Below are 27,368 nucleotides of genomic sequence, written 5' to 3' on the forward strand. Positions count from 1 at the left end.
TTTAAAACATAATACTAGTCCTAACCTTTACGTTGTTGCAAGTATTGTCGTATTCTGAAGAAATGCGCATTAAAAATTTTGGCCATAAAACTCATCCTTCAAATATTGATCGATTAAAATGATCATCATCTTGTCAAAAACTCTCTAACCGTGGATCTCACGGAAGACGCAGGTTTGAGGGTTTTTGAAAAGATGAGAGCCATTTTAATTGATCGGTTTTCGTAGGACGAGTTTTCGAGCTAAAATTTAATATGCGTTTTTAGTTTTTGATTACGGCAGAGCAATGGGACTGTGCTCTGATCATTAGCAATATAACTCAAGTTACATTTGCCATTGCCCAACAAACTTTCGGGTCTAGTTAAATACAGGACGACGTTTATTTCTCGACCTGAAAAAAAGTATAAAAGTATGCATATAGTTCTTTAACTATTATTCATTGTGTACATAAGCCTCATTTTATGGAAATGCAGTTTCTAAATAAATATGACTAGTCATAGTTCACTCGATTTTAATTTTGGATACCTGAATACTTATATTAGAACTTTTTTTCGTGCTGTAGCTCCGTAATCAACATCAGTGATTTGATTATATTATGTTGTCCCTACGAAAGGATTTTATCAACCTTATCTGATTCAAAGGTAATATATGTTAGACAGAACAGTTTTAAGAAAGTAAGGACTTAGGTATAACTAACAAATCATTTTATTAAATTCCGAAAAAGGCGGACTTATATCCAACTATATCAAGTTTAAGGATGAGTTTAAATTAAGCTTCTAATTCACTGGTATAACTAGTGGTTAATTTTAATAATGATGATATTAGTATGTGAATGTTTTTACAAAACACGCCCTTCTAATGAAAATGCCTGAAGCAGAGCTTGAGCATGGGGCCTCCTTCATACAGTGCAATGCCTAAACCGCTCGACCACCTCACTAAACTGTTAAAATGTATAGAATACAGTAATGACTGTTGATTTAAATACACACTGATGCTCGGTAATTACATAATAATGAAATAGACTATACATCAAATGTTTCAGTTACAAAGAATTACAATCTATTTATACTCGTATAGGGTTGATAAACAATTCAAGGCATGTAATAAAAACTGCAGTAGTTAAACTTTTGGATGGAAACTCGCCTTTCAAATGTTGATTGATTTAAATGGTTCTCATCTTGTCAAAAATTATTATTAATAATAATAATAACAATAACAATGATGATAATAATAATAATAATAATAATAATAATAATAATAATAATAATAATAATAATAATAATATAATAATAATAATAATAATAATAATAATGATGAAAATAATATATATACATATATATATATATATAATATATATATATATATAATATATATATATATATATATATATAAATATATATATATAATAAATGACACTTGTTGAGCGCTTTCCATAAATCAAAAATTCTAAAAGTGCATTACAGGTAATGAATTACGTTACGAACATAGTTAATCAAAAATAAACATGGGAACAAAATACATATTGCTAAAACAATAGTATACAAACGTTTCATTCGGCTGGTGTAAAATGGATTGTGAAAAAGTTGGTTTTTAAAGTAGATTTTTAAAAATAAGAAAATATATTATGCGGGCTACTGAACTTTGTACCCGTTGCAATTTGCCAAATAAATTCAGTGGGAGGCCTGACAAAAGGGAATTGCAACAATCAAGTTTGATAATACCAAAGAAACCATTAGTTTTTGGTGACATTTTCAGTAACAAGGGGGGTTCCAGAGCTCAGTTGTAAGAGCACTTGCTTCACACGCAAAGGGACCAAGATCGAACCCGAGGGCGGTCGAGATTTTTTCTAACCCTCATGTACATCCAACAGTGAATGGGAAGCGGAGTCTCTTAGATTTGGCGGAAAGTACCTTGCGATAGACAAGCGTCATATCCAAAAGATAGCAAGCAAGTGCTATTGTCCATTTCACGCTGTAGAAACCGGGATAAACTCCGGCTCCAAGGGCCTAATGGCTCTGAAGGACTACGTGTTTAATCAGTAAAAACCTTTCTGACAAGGAATATTCTTTTGATTTCAAAATTCAAAGACTTTGCAGACTTGGAGTGACATGGATAGATTTTCATTAGGGCGGCGATAGATATTGGCGTGACCCATTGTTCCCGGTCGGTTGGGACAAGAAACTATTCGTTTTTAAGAGGAAGTGACATCACGACTTTAGAACCCTTTTAAGATACTAGTAAGGGATCTAATTATTGAAAAATCTTTTGTATATTTCAGGTTTCCAGTTGGGCTATAAGTTCTGAATTTAAATAAACATGGAGTTTAAATCGTAAGTTGAAACAAAGTTAGATAACAAAATAATAATAATAATAATAATAATAATAATAATAATAATAATAATAATAATAATAATAATAATAATAATAATAATAATAATAAAATAATAATAATAATATGATGATGATAATATATGAATTAATAATAATAATAATAATAATAATAATAATAAAATAATAATAAAATAATAATAATAATAATAATAATAATAATAATAATAATAATAATAATAATAATAATATAATAGTAATAATAATGACAATAATCAATATTATTATTATTATTATTATTATTATTATTATTATTATTATTATTATTATTATCATTATTATTAGTATTATTATTATCATTTATTATTATTATTATTATTATTATTATTATTATTTATTATTACTATTACTATTATTATTATTGATATTATCAGTATTATTTTTAATGTTATTAATATCATTATTATCATCATCATCATCATCATCATCATCATCATCATCATCATTATCATAATCATCATCACTTTTTAATTGATTTCCATACGGATCCGATTTCTGAAAACCTTGCCTTACATAAAAGACTCCTTCCAATTCCACACCACAGACAATCTCGGCGACCCATCGTGATTTCCATCATCCTGGGATGTTTGCTGATCAGCGTTGCTATCATCTTTGCTGTTGTCTGGATTACTAACAAAGAGGATGACAATTGCAAATCTCCCAGAAAAGTAATACATTATAAATCGGGAACGGGCTCGTACAAATATGCTTCAGTAGCTTCAGAGGACGAACTTTGTTCTGATATTGGAAAGTGAGTGAAATTTGCCTCTTTATCTTTTTATTTACATAAAAACGAACGATTTCTAGATACAGCCTGGTCGTTCAATAGATATATGATACGTGCAATCTCATTCATTTGTGTGTGCATAATACATTCACTTTCACTTCCTGAAGATAGCGAATTTTTGAGACAAAATTGTAGAAGTTGAACAAAATTACACATGAATAATAATAATAATAATAATAATAATAATAATAATAATAATAATAATAATAATAATATAATAATAATAATAATAATAGTAATACAGTAATAATAATAATAATAATTATTATTATTATTAGCATATATATATATATATATATATATATATATATATATATATATATATATATATATATATATATTATAAAACATTGTAATTTCAGTGAAGTACTTGCTAGAATGCGTGGAAATGCAGTTGACGCCACAGTGGCAACACTGCTTTGCAATGGTCTACTACATTTACAGAGCTCTGGTATCGGTGGGGGAGCTTTGTTTGTCATCTATGACAAGTAAGTAGTTAATTACAAGGGACTATATAAAATGGTGTTTAAGACTGGATGGATAAGGGGAGGGGGCAGCATGGTAATTGGTATGCTACTCAAAGGTATCAAAGCGCTCTCCAAGAGGGTCCCTAGCCAAAAGCAACACTTAACATGTAGAACGAGACATGACGCCTGCTAGGCCATATTACATTTATTTTCGGACAGAGGCAACGCTGTTAACCGCCAGGTACTCATTTTACCCTTAGTACAGTGAGAGAATGTGAGTAAAGAGTCTTTTTTAAGGACTCAACTATGTGCCGAGCGAGGCTCGAGCCCAGGAACTTCCGGTTCAAAAGCGAGTGTCATACCACTAGACCGCATAGCCGCACGGGCTAAGGTGCTATATAAAAACCATATATTATTATTATCCTGTAAAATATTCCTTCTGCGTTCTTTGATTTAGCGTGGTGTGTGATCTTGCCTCCATTAGTATTAGGTTAACATAATTTGTGGAAATAGGATGATGCCAAAACAAATATTTAACTCGTGTACAAATATGATTTTGTGAGATATGCAAATATGCACGATGTGACGTCTACCTTCTGAAATTAGGATTAGACGTCTACATCTTCATATTGTTCAAACATAAAATAAGGAGACCAAGGAAGACAGGATATGTTTACATATTATTGTAAACGTTGTGCGGCTATGTGCTCTGGTGGTATGACACTCGCCTTTGGATAGGAAAGTCCAGGGTTCGAATCCCGCTCTGAGTGGCGCATGCATAGTTGAGTCCTTGCAAAAGACTCTTTATTCACATTCTCTCACCTACTCAGGTGTATATTGAGTACCTGGTCGTAAACAGTTTTGTCTTTGTCGGAAAAAGCTTGTACTATCACCTGACAGGCGTCGTGTCTCGTTTAACATGTAAAGTGTTTCTGTTGGCTGGGGACCCCTTGTAAAGCGAGTTGAGCACGTTAGTGTGTATTGCCCTATATAAATCCTCACATTATTGTCTTGGCTTCGTGATAGAAAAGCCAACTTTTCTGTTAGACAGAAATTAGGTCAGGTTACTCCGATTCTCATACGCACTTTGTAACATTCTCTTCAAGGTTCGAATGGTTTTTGATTTCCACATGCATTGTCGAAACTTGAGCTATATTGACCATGGAGCCAGAGTTCATCATGGTTTCTGAAGCGTTAAATGGATCATAGCAATTGCTTGACACATTTGGATTGGTCGATAGTCTATCGAAAAGTACTTTCCGCAAGATCCAACAGACCTAGCTACGTATTCACGGCTGATAAGACAGAAAAAATCCCAACTAAATTCTCTTTGCGTGTGAAATAAAGATCTGAAAAGTGTGTATGAAAGGTGCCAGACAAAGCAAGAAAGAAAAATACAGGAAAAAAACCATCCCAAAAAGTCAGTCGAGATTTTATGGGATGTTTTTTTTTCATGTATTTTTCTTTATTGCTATATCTAGCACCTTTCATACACACTTGATCAGATTTTTATCTTACACCGATGCCTGCTCCTTAATTTCTTACTTTGCGTGTGGAAGAAAAACAATACAAAACTGACTCACCATAATCACATAGAACGAAGACACTTATTTTGTATTTACAGGAAACAGGGCTGGTTTGCAATAAACGCCAGAGAGACAGCTCCAGCCGGTGCCACCAAAAACATGTTCGTCAAAGAGGAAGACAGAGTTAAATCTCGAATAGGTTGATAAAAAATGTACCATGCAAAAATGTTTGACCCTTGATTATTCATATAGCTCAGTTGGTGGAGCACTCAAATCACACGTAAAGCACTTGTTTCGATTGATGGTTGATTCAAGATTCTTCCCGATCCACTCTTTAGATGGACCTGTCATATCTCTATCAAAAAGTACTTCGCGTCGACTCATGTCGTTTTATGTGATAGCGGGTAGTAATTATTGTGCGGCTTTGTGGCCTTGTGGTATGACACTCGCTTTCGGATAGGAAGGTCCTGGGTTCGAGCCTCGCTCGGTGCATAGTTGAGTCATTGGAGAAGGCTCTTTACTCACATTGTCTCACTGTACTCAGATATAAAATGAGTACCTGGCCGTTGACAGCGTTGTTTGTGTCAGAAATAAAATTGTAATATTGCCTAACAGGCTTCATGTTTCGTTCTACATGCTACGTGTTGCTGTTGGTCAGGGGTCCCTCGAAAAAAAATCGCTTTGAGCACATTTAGTGGATATTGCGCTTTAAGAAAGCTTAATTTTTGTTAATTTTATTTCTTTTAATTAAAAAAAAATAGTTGGCAAAAGGGCAGTACCAGAAAACATACATTTTTTATAAATCGGGCACAACAATAGGGAACAAAAGTGTGATGTCAGAATACTGGTTCCAATCTCATCATCGAAGTATGAAACCACTCTTCCGGAGGACATGATACAGTATATCTGGTGCAATTGATCGTCTAGTTTTTGAGCAATGGCATCTTTTTTTTTCAAGTCTAAATAAATGCTTGTCGTCAATAAAGATCACATATCCTCGCTCGTAATCATAGGAATCGGCATAATATGTATTCTACAACTAAAATTATTATGCCATCGTATTGTTCAGAACATAACCTTTTCATGGTTAGTCCTCCTTGGGTTGGTTACACTCTTCCAATGATTTTTGAACCGGAAGAGAGGAATGTGCGACGTCACGACATCTCTGCTCTATTCTTTAATGGTTTCATGTGCCCACCAATCAATGTTTCGTGTCTTATGCTACTTAATACAACTTTACTCAACCAGTTAACTGCCGTTCTGCGGAAAGACGGGTATTTTTTTTTAAACGGCCAGAAAACTCGTCCTCCAAATCTCGATCTACTTGAATGACCCTCATCTTGACAAAAAAAAAAAAAAAAAAAAAAAAAAAAAAAAAAAAAAAAAAAAAAAAAAAAAAAAAAAACAAACACCCAACAAACAAACAACAAAACTTCAAACCTGAAACTTCGCGGAGGTTTTTGGAATACCGATATAGTCGATGCTAGGCTTGTGTTAGTAAAAATAAAAAGCTTCATTTGTTGTAAACAGTTATGCAATCGGGTGTCTATCTTCGTTTCACAAGGAAGGTAAGTAAGTGCTTTTCTATCATTCTTTTTCTCACCAAATCTAGGATTATTTCCCTTTATTCTGCTTTTCTCCTTTATTTTCAATTTCTCTATCTTTCACGACTTTGTGCTGCTATGTGGTGTAGCGATATGACACTCGTCTTCGGATCTTAAGGTCCAGGGCTCGAGTACCGCTCTGAGCGGTGCATAATTGAGTCATTGTAAAAAAAAGAAAATTCTCAAATTCTGTCACCGTACTCATTGTAAATGAGTACCTCGCCGTAAACAGCGTTGTCTCTGTCCCCCCAAAAAAGAGAATTAGCATGAAGTTACTTTTATCCTATCATTTTAAGAAACATATTATATATTTATTTTTAACCTTGTTTTGTTTTGTTTTGTTTTTTTTAAACACGGGAGTGGTAATTGAACAAAACTATGAACATGCCATTTTTCTTTTAGATTGAGGGACAGGCGTAAGTGAATTAATCATTTTTGATAAGGGATGCTCCCTATACTTAATCAATGAACTGCCGTACTCCGGAGAAACATGTATTGACAACTATAAGTCTCACCTAGACACCAACAAGATCCCACTCTGAGGAATACACTCAAATATTTAGAAATAATATTTTTAAAATGAAAAAATAACAGGACTTAACAGAGAGATGATTTATAAGGAAAAAAAAATATAATCTCCCAAGACTATAACTATACATTCGACATTTCCTCCTAGTCAAGGACTCCGACCAGGGTCAGGTCAAAACCAAGTAATGTTATTCCAAAACGTAAACTAGGCAATTTGATCAACGAGAATGAAGACATCAGAAATATAAAGCAGCTGGCCATCAATGCATTCAACCAACACCAAAATTTATGGAATAGAAATAGCATAGTCAGTGAGAATAAACGAATGCAGATTTTCGAGGCACTGACTATTCCGATATTGACATATAATTGTGGAACTTAGAATACATACATACATAAATAAGTTAATTTTATCATCTTATCTTATCTTCATGCATCTTCTTGGCCAAATAGTAATTTAGTGTTTTAAGCTTCTTACAAGTTTAATATCATGAGGCTCGTGTATGTACTGGTTAATCACCGGTTGTGTCTGTTAAATAAATATTTTTTGCATATATATATATATATATATATATATATATATATATATATATATATATATATATATAATGGACGATAAGAAACTGGTTGGCCTGATATAAATAGATTATTGTTGTATCAATATAAAGTCCTGTTCAGCGGATTTCACATATTCTACTCTTTCAGGCGGTTTGGCTGTAGGAATTCCTGGAGAAGTGAAAGGCTTGTATGAAGTCCACAAGAAGTTTGGATCTGTGGATTGGAAGACATTAGTTCAACCGACATATGAGCTTGCCAAAGACGGCTTTCGCCTGAATAAATACGTTCATGAGCAAGTAGTCAAACTAGAAAATAGAACAGGATTTGAGTAAGCTTGCTGTTCTTTTTTCACTTTTTCCTTTTCTCATTCTCCTCCTCCTCCTCCTCCTCCCCCTCCTCCTCCTCCTCCCCCTCCTCCTCCTCCTCCTCCTCCTCCTTCTTCTTCTTCTTCTTCTTCTTCTTCTTCTTCTTGTTCTTCTTCTCCATCCTTGCCTTCTTCCACTATGTTTCTCCCCATTCCTGTCGTCCTCTTCAAATTCTCATCTCTCCTACCATTTTTATTTTATCCTTCTCTAACTACTAGTGTAATTTTACGAAGTAATTTTTCACAACACTCCCTAGCAACCAAATGAGTAAATTATGGTCCCATTTATCCTACGCTTGTAAACCTCTGCTTCCGTATTACCAAACTATTCAGAATAATGTTTTCATTTTAATTTCTTTATTCTTGTAAATTCAAGAAAAGTATGAGCCTTTTTACCTTTGCTGGAGACATTTATATTCTTTTTTTTTTTTGCTCAATGCTTTTATTGTAATGGTAAAGTTAAAATATAATATTCTCTCTATTATTAATTATCTAACGATTCAATTTCAGATTCCATTTTTCTGATACGTATTTATTGTACTTTATCAATCAATCAATAAGACTTTGTTCATGTCTTTCATTGCAGTTAGTCCTGGTTGGCATGAATGTAAATAATCATAACCTAAGTTCTTAATTTGCACTTATGCAATGGTGAAAATCTCATTTTAAATAAAACAAGCTTTTTAAGAAATAATTCAGGATTAATTATTTCCTTAAAACTATTTCTTAAAAAGCTTGTTTTACTTAAAATGAGATTTTCAGCATTGCATAAGTGCAAATTAAGAACTTAGGTTATGATTATTTACATTCATGCCAACCAGGACTAACTGCAATGAAAGACATGAACAAAGGCTTATTGATTGATTGATTGAGGTTTTCAATATTAGAATGAGGAAATATATTTAGCCTCTATCCACATGATTGAAACTCAATCCATGCTAATAAAATATATATTCTAATTTTACGAGTATGTATATTATAAATATCGTATCAAATAAAATAAAATTTTGATTGAGGATGGCATAACATAAAAAAACAACAAATAACAAAGCATAGTACCACTCCTTCAAAAGTGATCACAGCTGACGTACTTTAAAAATTCTCAGATTCTTTCTGGATGACAAAGGCGAACCTCTGCCAGTGGGGAGCCTCATCAAAGTCCCCAAACTTGCTAAAACGTTTGAGATTCTCCGAGACGACCCCATGTCTTTTTACAACGGAGATTTGGCTAAGGATATTGCACAGGATATCCAGGATGCAGGTAAGAAATTCGGATTTGACCATTGTGACCATCAGCTTTCAAACGGGGATATATCGGGTTGATTTGGATATTGAGATATATATTATGAATATACATACATACAAACACACACACACACACAAACATATATATATATATATATATATATATATATATATAAATATATATATATATATATATATATATATATAGAGAGAGAGAGAGAGAGAGAGAGAGAGAGAGAGACAGACAGAGAGAGAGAGAGAGAGAGAGAGAGAGAGAGATTCTTTAAAAAAGAAAGAACAGAGAGTTCGTTGTAATTTTATGGAATTCTAATCACATGCAAGTTTTTATTTGTATCTAGATACGTTGTTCTTATTAGTGTTTCTAAATAAAACTCCAGAGAATCTTGAACAATCGATTACTATTTGTGGATAGTGTTTATTAATTTGATTCGATTTTGTGAGCATTGATAAGTTTTTCGTGTATTTACAAAAATTCACATCACGGTTGTCATTATCAGGAAACTTCGAGTTAACAAGGAAAGGGTCCATTTTTGTTCACTCAATATATTCCACTTACAGCAGTGATGTAAAATACATGTACTGCTTCTTTGATTTTCAAATGCATCGTTAGGAGGAATCATTACCTTTGATGATCTGAAGAACTACAACCTCGCCTGGAAGAGAACCACAAAGATGACACTGCCCGGAGGTTTTACATTGTATTCCATGCCTCCCCCTGGAAGTGGTGTTATCATCAACTACATACTGTCTATATTATCCGGTAAGAATATACCATTTGTGAAAGCAGAAGGCTGTAAACTCTTGTTACCGCTCTTTCCAAAGTAAGGAGTGTTAAAAGTAGAAAGGATAGAATGAGGCAGAGCTTTCTGCGCCCTTGGCTATCATGAGAATGTTAGTCTCTCTATTGCCCTTCAAAGTTAAAGGCACACAGAGCATGAAAATTTTCTTTTACAGCAGTGGTTAACTACCCTTGAAAACTAGTCAAGTGTAGTATTCTACGACAGACTCAACAACTCAATAATTGCTGGGTGAACACTTTGGTCAGAACAAATCAAGACTAATTAGGACTGATATCGGCTCTTTTTGTTTTGAGGCGTATGATATAACTGATATTGAGCTACTTGGACATTGACAGCAACATTTGACCATGAAGTTTGTTCCCGGTATGGTATCTATATATATAGATAGAACGAAGATGATGTCACTCAGATCTTTGATTTTGTGTTTTGCCTTCCATGCTTATGAATAATTCTCAATAAACTGTTTAGGGCTTACCCACATCGGAGACTGACTCCGACGACCCGGCACTATAGTCCTATGCCGTCTTCCGGATGAAGATGTCGGGCACAGACAAAATACTAAGAATAAAGAGAAGAGGCACTAGACCTTCCCATACAAAGCACCCGACGTCCTCTGCCGTTTTTATTCAAGCTTGGTATGGGTAGGTCTAGCGGTTCTTCTCTTTATTCTAAGTATTTTGTCCGTGCTCGACGTCTTTATCCGGAAGACGGCAGAGGACGGCAATGCCGGGTCGTCGGAGTCAAGTCTTCAGTGTGGGGTAGCCCTTAACCAGACTATAAACGTTCAAGGTTACATAGAGTTTTGTTTCTAGTAATGGCGTGTTTTCCTAATAAAAACAAATACGTCCTGCTTTTTGATATTGTTATTTATATTCTGATCTCGACTTAATCCTAATTATATTATTAATAATAGGTTACAATTTCAACGCTGACAGCATGAGCACAGATGAGAACAAGATTCTTACGTACCACCGTATCGTGGAGGCAATGAAATTTGCTTATGGAAAAAGATCAGCCCTTGGCGATGAAGACTTTGTTGATGTTGCTGAAGTAAGTTAATTCTTTCCAGTCGCGTGTTTCAATCGTTTAATCGAAAACGCAAATCCCTGGTTTTGTTGTTGTTGTTGTCGTCGTCGTCGTCTTTGTTAACGTCAAATTAATAAAATACCTTAATCTTTTCAATGATTTCATCAAATCCCCTCAGCTGGTTGCTAATCTGTCATCAAGGAGTTTCGGGGAGGAGACCAGACAACGCATTACCGATGATATGACTCAGCCTCTTGACTACTATGACTCATACTTTTACAACCAACAAGACCATGGGACTAATCACCTGTCTGTCATAGATGGAGAGGGAAACGCCGTGGCAGTGACCACTACCGTCAATCTTTAGTAAGTCAAGTTTCAACTGTACAATTAATAGGATAGAATGAAGATAAAGGATGTACATTGAGGAGAGCTTAGCAAAGGGATGAAGGGATGAAGTCTTTTTGCTTATTATCGTAAAGGTATCCAAACCGCGCTGTATGACATTGAGCAAGTTACCTCGCCCTTGTTCATTTTGCGGCGCTGTATCGCGGCTGATGTCTGGAGTATTCTGTCGTACTCTGGGGGAAAAAAACATGTTTAAAAATTTGGCCAGAAAACTCGTCCTTCAAATATCGATAATTTAAATCGATCGATATTTGAAGGACGAGTTTTCTGGCCAAATTTAAATATGATTTTTCCAGAGTATCGTGCTCTTGTGCTCTCATGACATCCGCCCTCGGTCCAGGATTCGAGTCCCGCTCAGAGTCGTTAGGAAAGGCTCTTGAGTACTGGAGTGTGACAGGACTACCTGGAAAAATTGCATTATCGCCTACAGTCGACATGTCTCGTCCTAAATATTACTTTTTCTTGTTGTCTAGGGACCCCCTGTAAAGCGCTTTGAGCACGTTTTGTGGATATTACGCTATATAAATACTCGTTTTATATTCTAATCTTTCCAAGGAATAAATATATGTAATTTTAATTATTTCATATTATCAATGTATTTATTTTCGTATTAAAAGAGAGGTTAAATTATTGAAAGAAAGGCACCCTCGCTTCCTATATTAATAATCAATTTTTGCATAAACAATTTTAACGAATGCCTGCCTAAATAATGCTAATTGTCTGTAACAAACACGCAAATGTAAGTGGCACATTTACCTTGCTAATCTGGTACTCTTGTCTGGCTGATATTGAAATAATAATAATAATAAACCTTTAACGGCATATCAAATAACCCTTCACCAATATTATAACAGTGTCCTCTGAACTGAAAAAAACGTTCACTTTAGTATGGAGTATTTACAACCTGCGGTCAAATTTACATTAGCTGGGAAGATGACGTGTCGGGGAAAATAAACAGATCCCTGAAAACAACATGTCTTTTTTTGTTTTTGTCAAACATTTTAAGACAATAAAATAAGGATCCTGAATTTTAAATATTATGATGTAAATAATTACGGGTCTGCTTTTTGAACGTCACACATCAAATATTAATTGTCTTTTTCAAGGAAGACGAATAAAACACAAAAAAGTTAACGGAAATCTCACCTGCCACCAAAATTTGTCACTTATCTTCTAAAAAAATAAAAAGTATCTCCCAACACTCATTCCTCCTATGAATTCATATTCCCTATCATGGCATTCCAAAGCTTCGGAAGCACAGTTGTCGGAAAACGCACTGGCATTGTATTCAACAACCAAATGGACGATTTTTCTACTCCTAATCTGACCAACCACTTCGGATACCTACCATCTGCATCCAATTTCATCGTGCCTGGCAAACGACCTCAGTCTTCTGTGAGCCCAACAATCGTATGGGACAACAACAAGCAAAAAGTGCGAATGGCAGTTGGAGCTGCTGGTGGATCAAAAATCACTTCCACAACTGCACAGGTTAGTACATTTTATTAGAGCTTTGATACGTACAATATCCAAATACCTTCTCGTCTATTTTGGCCTGCAATTACTTATCCAAACGAGCGACCAGCTGAGTTTTAGTTCTTCTTTCTTGTGCAATGGGGTAACAGTTGTATGTTTTTATATTTACTCCAGGCGACTGTACAGTTTGCTATTGATACTTGAATTTGGTTCGAGGATGTGCGTCTGGGATTTTGGCCTGGGAACGTTAAATTTAAATATCGATTCACTAAGACGGCTCTAATATGCAAAAAAAATCTCAAACCCAAAATTACCAAGATACCATAATATAATTCAGCATATAAACGTGATAATTTTTTTTTGCCAAAACAGAACTATAGATGTTATTTCACGGCATTTTAGACTTTTGGAATTTTCTCTGACTTTAATTTCCTCTACAATTCCTTTACATTCCAATACCAATTTCCTCTTTTTCTACTCCTTGTTCACCTTATTTTCATTCTCACCCCATCAACTCTTTGCTTTGTTATTATAATTGATGGTTCAAAGAATCATAATATGTGATTATTTTATAAATTATTGCTCTAAGCTCAACATTTGTAAAGTAAAGTTCAAAATAAAATAAATTGTAAACAAAAGAATATATATATATAATTCCAAAAGATTAGATTTATGTAGAAACCCAGCGGTCAGCCGTAACGCAATGTTGCAAAGAACTCGGTATCTTTTGGGTACGAAGCAAAGACCATACCAGGCTGCCCTGAATGGAAGAACTTACTCCTAAAGCTAATAAATTATTGCAGACTTGTATGACTCAGACATCAAAGCGTTTAATTGTATCTCAACAATTTCAGCTAATAATGGATGTGTTATGGTTCAATATGTCCATGGGAGCGGCTATGGATGAGCCAAGGATTCACCACCAGCTGATGCCTGACAATATCTTTGTGGAACCCGCTTTTCCAAAGGTAAGTTATTTTTTCTTATGTGGGGCAAAGTTACTTTGAGTACGAGTTTTGTTTATCTTGCTTGAATACACGTTTATATAATGGGATAGGGGATATTTATTTACATTGTGATATACCGTCTGAAAACGGTTTTATGTTGGAGTGATATTGATGCTGAAGTATAAGTTATAGTAAAAAGTTATACTTGGAATACGTTCATCTGCTTTATTGAGGAGATTTAATATAAGTGCATAAAGTGTGGTGAAAAGCCTTAAAGGGCCTACTGATTTTAAATCGGATTTTATAAAGAAGATATACATATTATTTTTTTTTAATTATTACTTTTATATTTTGTTGTCATTGTTAATAGTTGTTGTTATGTATAAACGATATATGCATATTATGTATTTTTACCGTCAATAAATAATGTATTTATTCATTCATTCATTCAAGAGCAAGAACCCAAAAGTTTATGATTTGCTTCATTTTCATTCCACATCATATACATATTTGCAATTAACTTTGTTATCAGAAGAATATTATTTAACAATAATACAAACACTATATCAAAGTCGATAAATAAATATATATTGATAATAATATATTGACAGGCGATACGAAAAGGACTGGAGGCAAAAGGTCACTTGGTCAAGGAGCTGGTATACATTGCAGTCGCTCATGGAATCGACAACAACGATAATTCTGTGGATGCAGCCAGTGACTACAGAAAGGGAGGCAAGCCAGCAGGATATTGATACTCGATTTCAATTTTCTTTTATGTTCCCATTTCGATTTTGTCTCATCTGAGGTCGATATCCACTAAGATTATTTCTGATGAAGAGCATATAACCAAAAGTTTTGTTGACATCCAACAAGGCGCAGAGGTAACCTACCGTCTCAACCCAGCTTTACTTCGATATGAAATAAATGTCACAATGAATTTTTTTAGTCATGTCAACCAAAAATGTTTGTGGAACTGTAGTTTTTGTATCTTTATTTATTGTTCAAAATATGTGTTTGAAAAACTTAACAAAACGTCAATACCAATGACAATAAATTAAAATTTTAGACTCACAGAGAAATAATTCCATTTAGATGCGATGGGTCGCATATTTCCTACGATTGAAAGTATCTAGTATGCGTTTAAAAGTCTATTCGAGAATGGAATGCATTACTACCGATAATTACCGATATTGAAAATACACAAATATTCAACAGATCACTTGACATGATTCCGAGAGTCGACATAATAATATTTAAGTTTGTTTTGTGACGGATTCATGAAATTTTCGGTTATGGGCGGGCCAATACGGCCTTTTACAAAAAAATATAACATAAAGACCCGAAGATTAAACGATCTTATTGTCAAGATATAAACGTTTAAAATAAAGTGTATGGATTTAATAACTGAAAGCTACTGAAAACGTAAGAAAAAGAGATCCGTGTATTAATTTATAACCAATTCTATTGACATAGTACTTAGTTATATCTGTTATCAGCCGTGTGTATTCAGAAGGTCTCTTCATTTTTGTTTAACAAATAAGCAACTTTATCTTAAAATAGTCAAATCTTCGATCCTCATTATTATCTTTGACCTGGTCCCACCACTGTGGCGTACAAACAATATCTGTGTACTTACAATATATCATAACTTATCAAGTATAGGTTTGCAGAGTGACATGAGGTAGTTCAAATTTGTCTATGTAAATAATAAATTGATGTAATATATATTATACACTATAACCTGGTTTCTACGGCTATAAGATATTCATATTAAGTAGTATTATTTGAGTTATGTTAGGAGATAAGTCTATTTGAATCACAAATCACATTATCTCGACGTACGAATGAGCAGGACCACACTTTGAAATTCCCGTTTATTCAATAACGTTCCCTTTATCTATCATGAGATTATACTTCAATGGAAGACAGAACAATCCGAGGCATCAGCGGCAGCACAGCTCCCAAAGTGAACTGGGTGAGAATCGAACTTGGAACCTTTTAGTATACGAAGCGTCGCCTATTCCGCCGTGCCTCGCTTTAGCACCATGCAATTTATATACAATTGTGTCGAAACAAAATGTGAAAAGTGTTAATGAGCGGATATCTTTTAAAGACAATTAATTATGGCGAGGAGTGGAGATCATTTTTTCAATACGCCATTCCTTTCAGCATGGATACTGTCAGCGAAATACTCCATGAAGGAATATAGGTAATCCATGAAACGTCTGATGTATACAGGAATCGCTCATCTTGTCCAAATTGAGCAAAATGGAGGTTGATAATCTTGTCGAAGTAAATGCAAACCCGGGAAGTACATGAATGGATTACGGGACCCTTTATGTCACAGTACAATGCCTTAACCACTAGGACATCTCGAGCAAGATCATCATCATCACCATCATCATCATCAACAGCAGCAGTAGTAGTCGCAGTAGTAGTAATAGTAGTAGTGATAGTAGTAGTAGTAGTAGTAGTAGTAGTAGTAGTAGTAGTAGTAGTAGTAGTAGTAGTAGTAGTACTAGTAGTAGTAGTAGTAGTAGTAGTAGTAGTAATAGTATAGTATAGTAAAGTAGTAGTAGTAGCAGCAGCAGCAGCAGCAGCAGCAGCAGTAGTAGTAGTAGTAGTAGTAGTAGTAGTAGTAGTAGTAGTAGTAGTAGTAGTAGTAGTAGTAGTAGTAGTAGTTGATGTTCTACTTCTCCTTCCTTTTATTCATAGTGTTTTGTTACTTTTGTTGTTCACTTCATTTAATAACTCATACCGCGATTGAGCTAGATATTTCTTTTAATGCTGCGAAGCGTAAAAATGGTTTCCTTTTTATAAAAATAGTAGATCTATACTAAAATAGCTATGTGTTGGCGCACTTCACTATTCATTCAAATACTGCCTTCCCCCAAAATAGTAGCATTAGTAATAATCGTAGTAGTAATAGTAGTAGTAGTAGTAGTAGTAGTAGTAGTAGTAGTAGTAGTAGTAGTAGTAGCAGCAGCAGTAGTAGTAGTAGTAGTAGTAGTAGTAGTAGTAGTAGTAGTAGTAGTAGTAGTAGTAAAGTAGTAGTAGTAGTAGTAGTAGTAGTAGTAGTAGTAGTAGTAGTAGTAGTAGAAATAGTAGTAGTAATAATAATAATGATATCGAATGCCAAACCCTTGAAAGCATTGAATAATACAGAATATTTAAATTGATTTTTAATCGGGAGTAACAGTGCAACATAACATCTTCCTCACCTTCAGTTTTAATATTCTTTTCAAGTTTTTTATTATTATGGAATATATTTCTCGTAAATATAATCCAATCAACATAAATGAATTTGGTCAATTGATCCAATAACCCTCTATGGAATAAGAATTCAAAGGTTCGAAAAAAATAGCCCAAGATAAGGGATCGCTTCTTTGTGAAATACCATCCGGTGTGTCTTGGACTAGAATTGGGTAGAATCTTATCACAGTTTTTTTATTTGTTTTTTTTTTTGGTGTCTTTCTTTTCAAAGCGGAAACTATAGAGGATGAAAAAGGAAACAAAAGCGTCAAATTAGGATGATAAGATAAGATTGTTTACAATTCACTTTAAGGTTATTTTTTGTTAAAAGTATTTATAAAAATATATTAAGCAAATATGACGACCGAATTTGTAAGCAAAAAAATCCAATGAACACTATCTATGACGTTATTTAAAGTCAAGTTCATTGTTTAATATCGCTTATATACTTTGTGTACAGAAACTAAAACCACTTTTAAAACAAGTTTTTCCAGTTATATAATATATATGAGTGGAAGAGAGAGACGTCACGTCCTCGATAGACATCTTGACTTTGCTTGAGGAAGGCGAATATTGAAGCCAGACGACCTTAACTTAATAAACTTTGATCAAAACAAACACATTGTGTCATAACACATTGACGGTGTAGACCAGATCAGTGAAGGGAATCGACTATTAGGTAACTTTCCACACGATAGAGGAAGGAGAGAAATGTAATCGATTCTTTCTGTCGCTAGAAAAGACCTGGGCTATGAACAATAGAGCAGTATAATTAGGTGCCCCAAACGTAAACAATAACAAGTTGCAAGTGATTTTCGTTAGGGACCGGAAAAATTTACGCACAATATAGGTCTCCCAATTTTGTAGTTTGAGTTGTAGGCAATACACTTTCAGTATTGAAAATATGTTTACATAAAATCTAACAGTTGCAGAAATAATAATATAAGACTAAATTATTCTGAAAATCAGGCTCCGAATAATTCTCGTTTTGTTCACACCAGCGCAATAATTTGCTCTGGTCTAAAAATAGATAGACTGTAACTTTTGATAAATTTTACCTTTTGTTCCATAAAATATCCATATCTAGACAATATTTGATGCATGATCGAGTATTTATGAATATGTGTTTCTTTTGCCACCTAACAGCCAAATTTTAAAGGTTATTTTTTTTCTATAATTTACATTGGAACTTGAGCTGTCAAGACAGGAACATGTGATTTGCCATGTGCTTCTAGACCCTTGTTTACGTTTGGGGCACCTAATTATACTGCTCTATACAATTTATAAATTGAAAAAAAAAATGAAAATAGTTATGCTACAAATGAACAGCCAATCCTAGAAATCATAGGTAAATATTATTCAGAACTTTATACCGAATTGAAAGATGACAAAGCAATAGAAATGTTGATTGAAGAATAGGTAAAAAATATCACTATACCTATAATATAAAATAAAGAGAAAGAATTCTGTGACAGGTTTATTACGTTAGATGAAATTAGGAATGTTATGGAAGAAATTAAAAATGGATCCTCCCCAGGGCCTGATGGAATTCCAGTAGAATTTTACAAAGATTTTTGGGATGAGATGAAAACGGCGATGTTCAACTGCTTTGAGTTCAGTCTTAGAAAAAAATATGCTTAGTTACATCAAAGAATGGGGGTAATAGAGTTAATACGATAATCTATATTATAGTTAATCTATATCATGAAGAGTTAATAATAATACTATAACTTTAACAAATACTGATTATTTACTGGCAAAAACCTTGGCAAATAGACTTAAAGCAGTTATAAGTAATCTAATTAGTAATGATCAAAACGTATTTATTCGTGGAAGAAACATTGCAGTATGGAAATTCACACAGATGAACCAATTTTTAACAATAATGAATTTAAATTCAAAGGTAAAGTACTGTTTTCTACTAATCTACGAGCAAAAAAGTGTTTTACATTAAGCAAATATATATCATTTCAAGACATATCATGTCAATAGGGGAATTTAAAGATATTTATGGGAATACTAATGAATAGAACTTGATTAGAGTGTAGTCCAAACGCTGTATCACGTCTAAAAGTTTCAAAATCCAAAGATTTGATAACATTAAAAAAAGAAGAATATTATTCAAAATCTTTCCAGAAAAGAGTTATATCAAAAGGTTCGAAGAGAAGGATCAATAAAACTTTGTCAATGCCTTTTGGAAAAAAAGAGCGGAGAGATACAATCAAGACATAGGCGTTACCTTATGGTGTACAAAAGAATCTAGATTAAGGATTTTACAATGGAAAATTATACAAATATTAACTCTACCAATGTATTGCTTTATAAGGTGAAAATTGCATATTCAAATAAATGTCAATATTGTGACGAAATATCATATCAATAGACTACACTGAGCATTTCTTTTTTATTATAAATTGGTAAAGTCTGTATGGAGGAGAGAGAAAGCATAATTAACAGAAAGATATGGAAACAAGCACAAAATGATTTGCAAAAAGTAATGGTGGGATTGATTGATTATCCTGGAATCGGATCGTATGTAGATAAATCATTTGATTCTCGTTGGAAAAATGGTCATCTCTAAAATCAAATATGGCCCAAAAATATCCATTAGCGATATTAAGAACAGATATGAGGATCAGAAAATTGGTATAAATTCAATTATTATTATTATTATTATTATTATTGTTATTATTATTATTATTATTATTATTATTATTATTATTATTATTATATTATTATTATTATTATATTATTATTATTATTATTATTATTATTATTATTATTATTATTATTATTATTATTATTATTATTATTATCATCATCATCATTATTATCATTATTGTTCTTGTTATTAATATTATTATTAATAATGATAATAAGAATAATAATAATAATAATAATAATAATGATGATGATGATATAATAATAATAATAATAATAATAATAATAATAATAATAATAATAATTAATAATAATGATAATGATAATAATAATAATAATAATAATAATAAATAATAATAATAATAATATAATAATAATAATAATAATAATAATAATAATAATAATAATAATAATAATAATAAACAGTGACAGTGAAAATCAACATCATTAGATATCATCATTATGGTAAAACCAGCTTCAATGACAGATAACTAAAGACAATAATAATGATGGCAATAACAATGGTTGTGACGATTATCTTCATTAATCATTAATCATTTATTATCTGTCGTCGCATGATACTCATACATTACTAGTAGCGAAAAGCAAGAATTGTACGTCCATTTTTCATTAATATTAATAAGATATATTTCTCATGTGTGTGCCAAACTCAAAACATACGCGAATATAATGACTAACAAAAACACAATCACACATTCACTCCTATTCACACCCATTCACCTACACGTCTATCCAGCCACCCACACAAATACACACACACACACACACATGCGCATGCATACACACACACACTCACACAGAAATGTACACACACAGCATAAACGCACTCTCGCGCGCGCACACACACTGATCTGAAAAAAAAAACCCTGTACAAACTCACATTGAGCGATAAAAAAAGTAAATAAAAGATGAATTCATTGGATTCAATCAGACAATGTTATATCCAAATAATAATCATAATCTTGTTCATTATTGTATTCAAAACATTCCCACCCCTCAGACAAACATTTAAATTTGAAGAAGAAGAAGAGAAAAAACAAACATACATACATACCCCGCAAAAAAGCAAACAAAAAACAAAACAAAAAACAAAACAAAACAAACCATACGTTCCGCCCCGTGCATTGAGATCAGGTGATCATCGTCTACTTAAAGTGCCAAAAAGGGTAAAAAAGTTTCTGACAGATCCTTTTGTCACTTTGCACCAACTGTCTGGAACAATCTCCCCTTATCTCTTCGTGATGTCCATACTGAACTCGCTTTCAGGAAACAATTAAAAACTTATTTATTTCGAGAATTCTTAATTTATTAGTTATTTTATTTGAGCAGATGATGATCACAGGATATGTATATATATATATATATATATATATATATATATATATATATATATATATATATATATATATATATATATATATTACTTTATTTTTTAAATATGTTAAATATATTACTTTATTTTTTAAATATGTTAAATAGTTGGATCGTGGAGGTTTGTGTGTGTGTGTGTGTGTGTGTGTGTGTGTGTGTGTGTGTGTGAGAGAGAGAGAGAGAGTTAGAGAGCGAGAGAGAGAGAGAGAGAGAGAGAGAGAGAGAGAGAGAAATTTGAATGGATTGAAGTTATTGTTATGCGTCTAGATCTTTATTGTATAGAGGAGTGGGCGCAATATAAATAAATTTCATTATTATTATTATCATTATTATAAAAACAAACCAAAACAAAATAAAAACAACGCCAAAAAACAAAAACAAATAGATTTAAGAATAAATGCTTTTGAATTCGCTCATATTCGATCTAAACTTCTCAATTCAGTCCCTGTGGAGTTATTTATAAATTGTATAAACGTGTATATGTTAGGCTTTTCAATTAAAAATTTAGGTAGCTATTTTACTCTGAAATAATTATACCGTCTGTATTCACAAATTATATTATACTCATCTTCAATTGTGTTACAATTTATACAGAGCCGAGAAGGAAAGCTCTCTGCCATCTTCCCCTTTCACACAGAATTATGGGAACCTATTCTAATACTTGTAATGGCAAATCGAATTACTTTTTCTTTAATCTCGAATATGTAACCTACAGATTTTTCATTGTTCAAATGTTTATAGACATTTGGACAAAGAAAAATCGCTTGTGGGTCTGATTTCCTCTTTAGATTTTTGTAAAAATAAAAATATTATCGTTAAGGCCCTGTCAAATGAAAAAAACATGGAATTTGTGACACACCTTCAAACTTGCTCGGAGAAGCATGTCTGGTTGTAACGTGAATGAAATCGACCTCTCTTTGACATTTATACATTCTGATCACATGACATGTGAAACGGTTCTAGCCAGAATGAAGAATAAAAAGTAGGCAACCGATTTTCTTTGTTTAGAACCAAGCTGCTGGTTGCTGCCGGACGTGACATCAGACGATTGAATCCTATTGTTAAAACATAGTTTTGTGTGTTGGTACCATAAATCCGGTTGGCAGATGTTATAAGTATTTTGTCTAAACCCATAACATCAAGAGATACGGGTTCTCAATGAAACGAAGGGGTCCGAGCTAGATTTACGACTGTTATTTTGCAAGTCATGATAGATAGAGGGAGGTCGAGGAGATCTCACCTCAGGTCACTTCGTACCTTACAATTTAGGTAGTGATGAGCCAGATATGCTGATTAAGCACTAAGTGAAAAAGTATGTAAGTGAAATATTTCTTCTACGCCATTAGGCCGAAGGATGCAATCAGAGTTTATCTCGATCTCTATACCATGTAAAAGGACAATAGCAATTGCATGCTACCATTTAGATAGGACGCTAGTATATCGCAAAAGTACTTTCCGCTAGATCTAACAGACCCAGTTACCTATTCACTCTTAGCGGGATCGATCTAGGTCCCTTTGCATGTGTAGCGAGTGCTCTAATAAGTGAGCTATCGTGACCTCCACATAAGTAAGTAAGCGTTATAAATTGCTTTGACTGATGCGAGTAATGTTATTAACTTGCATACATTCCTCAATTTTTATGTGAATAGATTTTCTGTCTTTGTTATTAACCAGTTAACTGCCGTAGTCCTGGAAAATCATGTATTTAAAAATCAGGCCAGCAAACTCGTCCTTCAAATATCCATGGATTTAATCGAAATCGCATGTTTGCGAGTTTTTGTCAAGACGAGGGTCATTTAAATTAATTGATATTAGAAGGACGAGTTTTATAGCCAGACATTTTTCAAAAAACTTTTATATAGAGCAATTTCCATTAAATGTGCTCAAAGTGCTTTACAAAGGGTCCCTGACAACAGCAACACGTAACATGTAGAACGCGACGAGACATGACGCCTGTCAGTCGATATTACATTTTTTCCGGACAGAGACAACGCTGTTAACGGCTAGGTACTCATATTACACCTGAGTACGGCGAGAGAATGTGAGTAAAGGGCTCAACTATGCGTCGAGCGAGGCTCGAACCCAGGACTTTCCAATTCGATAGCGAGTGTGATACCACTAGACCACATAGTCGCATGTTAAATACTTGGTTTTCCCGAGTACGGTAGTTAAATGATTAATATTACATTGATTTGTTTTTATATTCATGTACTGGATTAGTCCTCGAATAAAACTTTATTTGACAGATCTGTGCCACATCTATGGGACTGTAATAATATTTTGAACGGCTACGTGAAAACGTTAACATAATATTTGTGATGTTTTCGGTGTGCTGTTGCACCAAACAATAAATGCGACATACCACCTTGAAGCGTATGTCAAAAGATGAATTTAAAGTGAAAGTGTTCAAAACCATGACATTTTTCAGCGTATGCACTTCATGAAATTATACTTATTCTACTGATAAAAACGCAAATAATAAACCCGTTTCATATTGTTGATAAAAAAGAACGAAGCTGACATTACTCAGCTCTTTGGCATTGTTTATAGATAGTATGCGCTTGGCTAAGAAGCTCACAACATTGCCATCCGGAAGTATAACAGAAAAACACACAAAACTATGTGTAACCATGAAGGTTTATAGTCTGGTTAATACAGTTTAGTGAGAATTACTCATAAACGCGGATGACAAAAAGCAATAATAAAGACATGAGTGACGTCAACTTTGAACTGTCTATTGACAACCATTTATATAATTAATTCTCACAAAATTCGATCAATCGTACCATCAACGCTCAAGGTTACACACAATTATGTGTGTTAGTAAGTTATATCTGGCTGGTGGATGTTGTGAGTGTTTTAAACAAATTACCACGATACCATTTTGAGAGAGAGGTTCACAAAATATTTTCTACATTCGTATCAAACATATGGGGTCCCGATAGCTCAGTTGCTCTTCACAAGCAAAGGGACCGAGATCGATTTCGGGTGAAGGAGAGGTTTCTTTGATCCTCCTGTCCACCCAACAGGTCTGTCAGATCTGGCGGAAAGTACTTTGCGATAGACTAGCGTCCTATCAAAAGAGTAGCGAGTAATTGCGCTATTATCAGTTTCACGCTATAGAAACGGGAATAAACTCCGGCCCTACGGATCTAATTGCTCTGAACTTTCTTGGAACTGGGCGACGTGAAAACGTCTCTTATATTTTGTTCTAACAGTCTGTACACGGCTTGGAAGATAAGAGTAACATAATGATAATGACAATAATAGTCTTCAACAGTCGTAGTGTCACTTCCTTCCTAATGACGTATGGTAACTTAGTAACACTGGCTCTAAACTATCGGAACAATGGCGGACGCCGTATGAAATAATTCCCCGGCGAGCTTAAACGCGTATCCAGAGGAAAAAAAAACCCCATCAATTTGATCATGTATTGACTTTTACACATTCTGATCACAAGGCATATGAAAAGGGAATGAAAAGTTCTAGCCAGCATGAAGAATAAAAAGTAATGATTTTCTTTGTTTAGAATCAAGATGGCCGCCGTTGCCGGGCGCGTGACATCAGACTATTGAATCAGGGCTTGCGCTCGCCCTCACAATCAGCTGAATTTAGCGAAGATCAACAAGAACCGTTACATTTGTTCTAAGGTAAGTTGATATTCAACACAGTTTATATCAATCATTATCATCATATTAAAATTGATTTTTTAATTTTTTTTGCCAGAGTTTGTTTTATGATTCTTTCGGTAAACATCATTTCTCTCTTTCACTTTTCACGTTGACTTTTAGAGTTAGTAGAGTCTTGACTCCCGGCCAGTTGGTCTAAGTCTAAGTCTTAATCAAAATCAACATTGTAGAAGTAAGTAGAACGATCTTAGAGACTTAGAGAATACTTTATTTGAGCCGTTCATTTATTAGTACAGTTTAAGACAAGTAGATACGATGTTTATCTCTTATTTACCATACGACGGTGATAATAGCCTGACGGTGTGTGGGAGACTATTTTCACCGTGCGGTAATATCTTGGTGGACGATTTTCACCGTACGGTGAGAATAGTGTGGAAGGTTATATTCACTGTACGGTGATAAAAGTGTGGGAGACTATATTCAATATAATGGTTAGAAGGCTATATTCACCGTACGGTGATAATAGTGTTGGAGACTATATTCACTATAATGGTGTGGAAGGCTATATTCACTGTACGGTGATAATAGTGTGGGAGACATTGACAGTAGATGTTACTGTTGTTATTCTTCTAATAATAACAAGAAAACAAGAGAAGATACATGTTTTACTGATGCTGTCAAATCAAATAATTTCATTTCATCTTTCCAACTTAAATTGCAGCATTTCAAAGATGGTGAGCCGACTAAAAGATTCCCCGATCCTGAACTTGCTCAGTCAAGTTATCGATTGGAACTCAATATCCAAAGTCAAGAACAAAATTAACACCAAGCAAACGTCGGCTTTAACCTCTGAGGGTGAGGGATTCTGATCAGGGAATGGTATCAGGGTGAGTTTTTGACCGTTATCTCATGTGGCTATGCGTTTTTAAATTCTCAGTGTGTTTTCTTATTAATAATGACATTTGTTTCCTGAATTCAACAAATCAGATAGCAGTAGCAGGTTTAGGTAAATGAGTTGAACCCTGCTTTACTGTTTGAAATTATCAAGGGTGATAGTGAGTGTTGATCAATGTGTCTGATTTTGATGATCAGGTTGAAAAATACAATTTTCACGACCCCCAAAATTGAGAAAAGGAAAAGTAGTCTTTTTTTTTTCAGAGCCATAGGACCAATGTAGCCAGATTTTATTACTCCAGGTTTTACAGTGCATGTCATCCTTCTGGTGGGATGCTGCTAGTTTATCACAAAGTACTTTCCTCAAGACTCAAGGCCTAACAGACCAACCACCACTGTGTGAACAAGAGACATGGGTCCAGAATCGAACCAGTTCCCTTTGCATGTAAAGCGAGTGCTTTACCAACTGAGCTATCGGAACCACATAATTATATGTAAAAAAAAAGAAGCACAGAACAGATTATTGTAACAGAGAGAAGATTTACAAGGAAAAAAATATCATCTCCCAAAACAATAACTATGCATTTGACTGTTTCCCTCCCAGCCAGGATAAAACCAAGTATGTATGTAATCTCATTCCAAGACAAAGACAGAATGCAAGTTGGAAAACAGATATACGGGGATAGAAGTAGAAGACACAGTATGTACCTGCCCACTATGGAAGGCCAGGAACACCACCCAAGGAGTAAATTTAGCATTTATTTGCTTATTGTCTTATGTTTAGCTTTGAGATCTCGGGGTATGACATTCTGACTTGTTTGAGTCCCTCTGTGACTGTGTGTGCAATAAGTTGGGTCCTTGGAAAAAAGCTCTTTACTTACTTTTTCTTATCATAAATAAAAACCTGGATCTTTTATAAACAGCAATCTCCACTAAACATGCCAAAAACGCTTTACAAGGGGTCGACAGCAACACTCAACATGTAGGATGAGACACGACACTTTGGCGATATTGCACTTTTTTTTTTGGACAGTGACAACGCTGTTGACCAGTTACTCATTTTACACCCACATAAGGTGAGAAAATGTGAGTAAAGAGCCTTTCCAAGGGCTCAACTTTACACCACTCGGGATGCGAACCCAGACCTTTTGGTCCAAAGGTGTATGACCTACTCCAGACCACATAACCGCACTTATAAAATAAAACTACCTGGATGGTAATCTTACAAGATAGTCATAGCGCCTTATTGTCATCATGTCTGGTCTACATACTCAATGTACCCCCACCTGGTGGATAAAGTCTTACCACAAGACCATAAAGTGCATAAACACATCAATGTCAGAAACGTTTACATATTGTTCTTTTTCAGAGACGGTCATGAAAGAACACTAATTT

The 27,368-nt window shown here is 33.9% G+C and overlaps 1 protein-coding gene across 1 annotated transcript; it reads left to right on the top strand.

Annotated features, from left to right (window-relative positions):
- The first annotated feature begins 342 nt into the window (after window positions 1-342).
- On the top strand, window positions 343-16,987 carry LOC144962786 (glutathione hydrolase 1 proenzyme-like). Its single transcript, XM_078896041.1, has 13 exons — window positions 343-638; window positions 2,276-2,327; window positions 2,930-3,136; window positions 3,535-3,660; window positions 5,264-5,364; window positions 8,003-8,183; window positions 9,326-9,480; window positions 10,096-10,245; window positions 11,199-11,335; window positions 11,490-11,677; window positions 12,967-13,210; window positions 14,050-14,163; window positions 14,754-16,987. Exons 2-13 carry the CDS (start codon window positions 2,314-2,316, stop codon window positions 14,895-14,897), a joined length of 1,761 nt encoding a protein of 586 aa, XP_078752167.1. The 5' UTR covers window positions 343-638; window positions 2,276-2,313; the 3' UTR covers window positions 14,898-16,987.
- The last annotated feature ends 10,381 nt before the right edge of the window (window positions 16,988-27,368 follow it).

The sequence above is a fragment of the Berghia stephanieae genome, chromosome 1 (assembly GCF_034508935.2).
Source record: "Berghia stephanieae isolate SIO BIC M18660-M18661 chromosome 1, UCSD_Bste_1.3, whole genome shotgun sequence".
NCBI classification, from domain to species: Eukaryota; Metazoa; Mollusca; class Gastropoda; order Nudibranchia; family Aeolidiidae; genus Berghia; species Berghia stephanieae.

Coding starts and splice junctions, on each gene's coding strand:
- LOC144962786 (XM_078896041.1), top strand. Junction 3,661..5,263: donor TTGTTTGTCATCTATGACAA/GTAAGTAGTTAA, acceptor TTGTATTTACAG/GAAACAGGGCTGGTTTGCAA. Junction 14,164..14,753: donor TGGAACCCGCTTTTCCAAAG/GTAAGTTATTTT, acceptor ATATATTGACAG/GCGATACGAAAAGGACTGGA.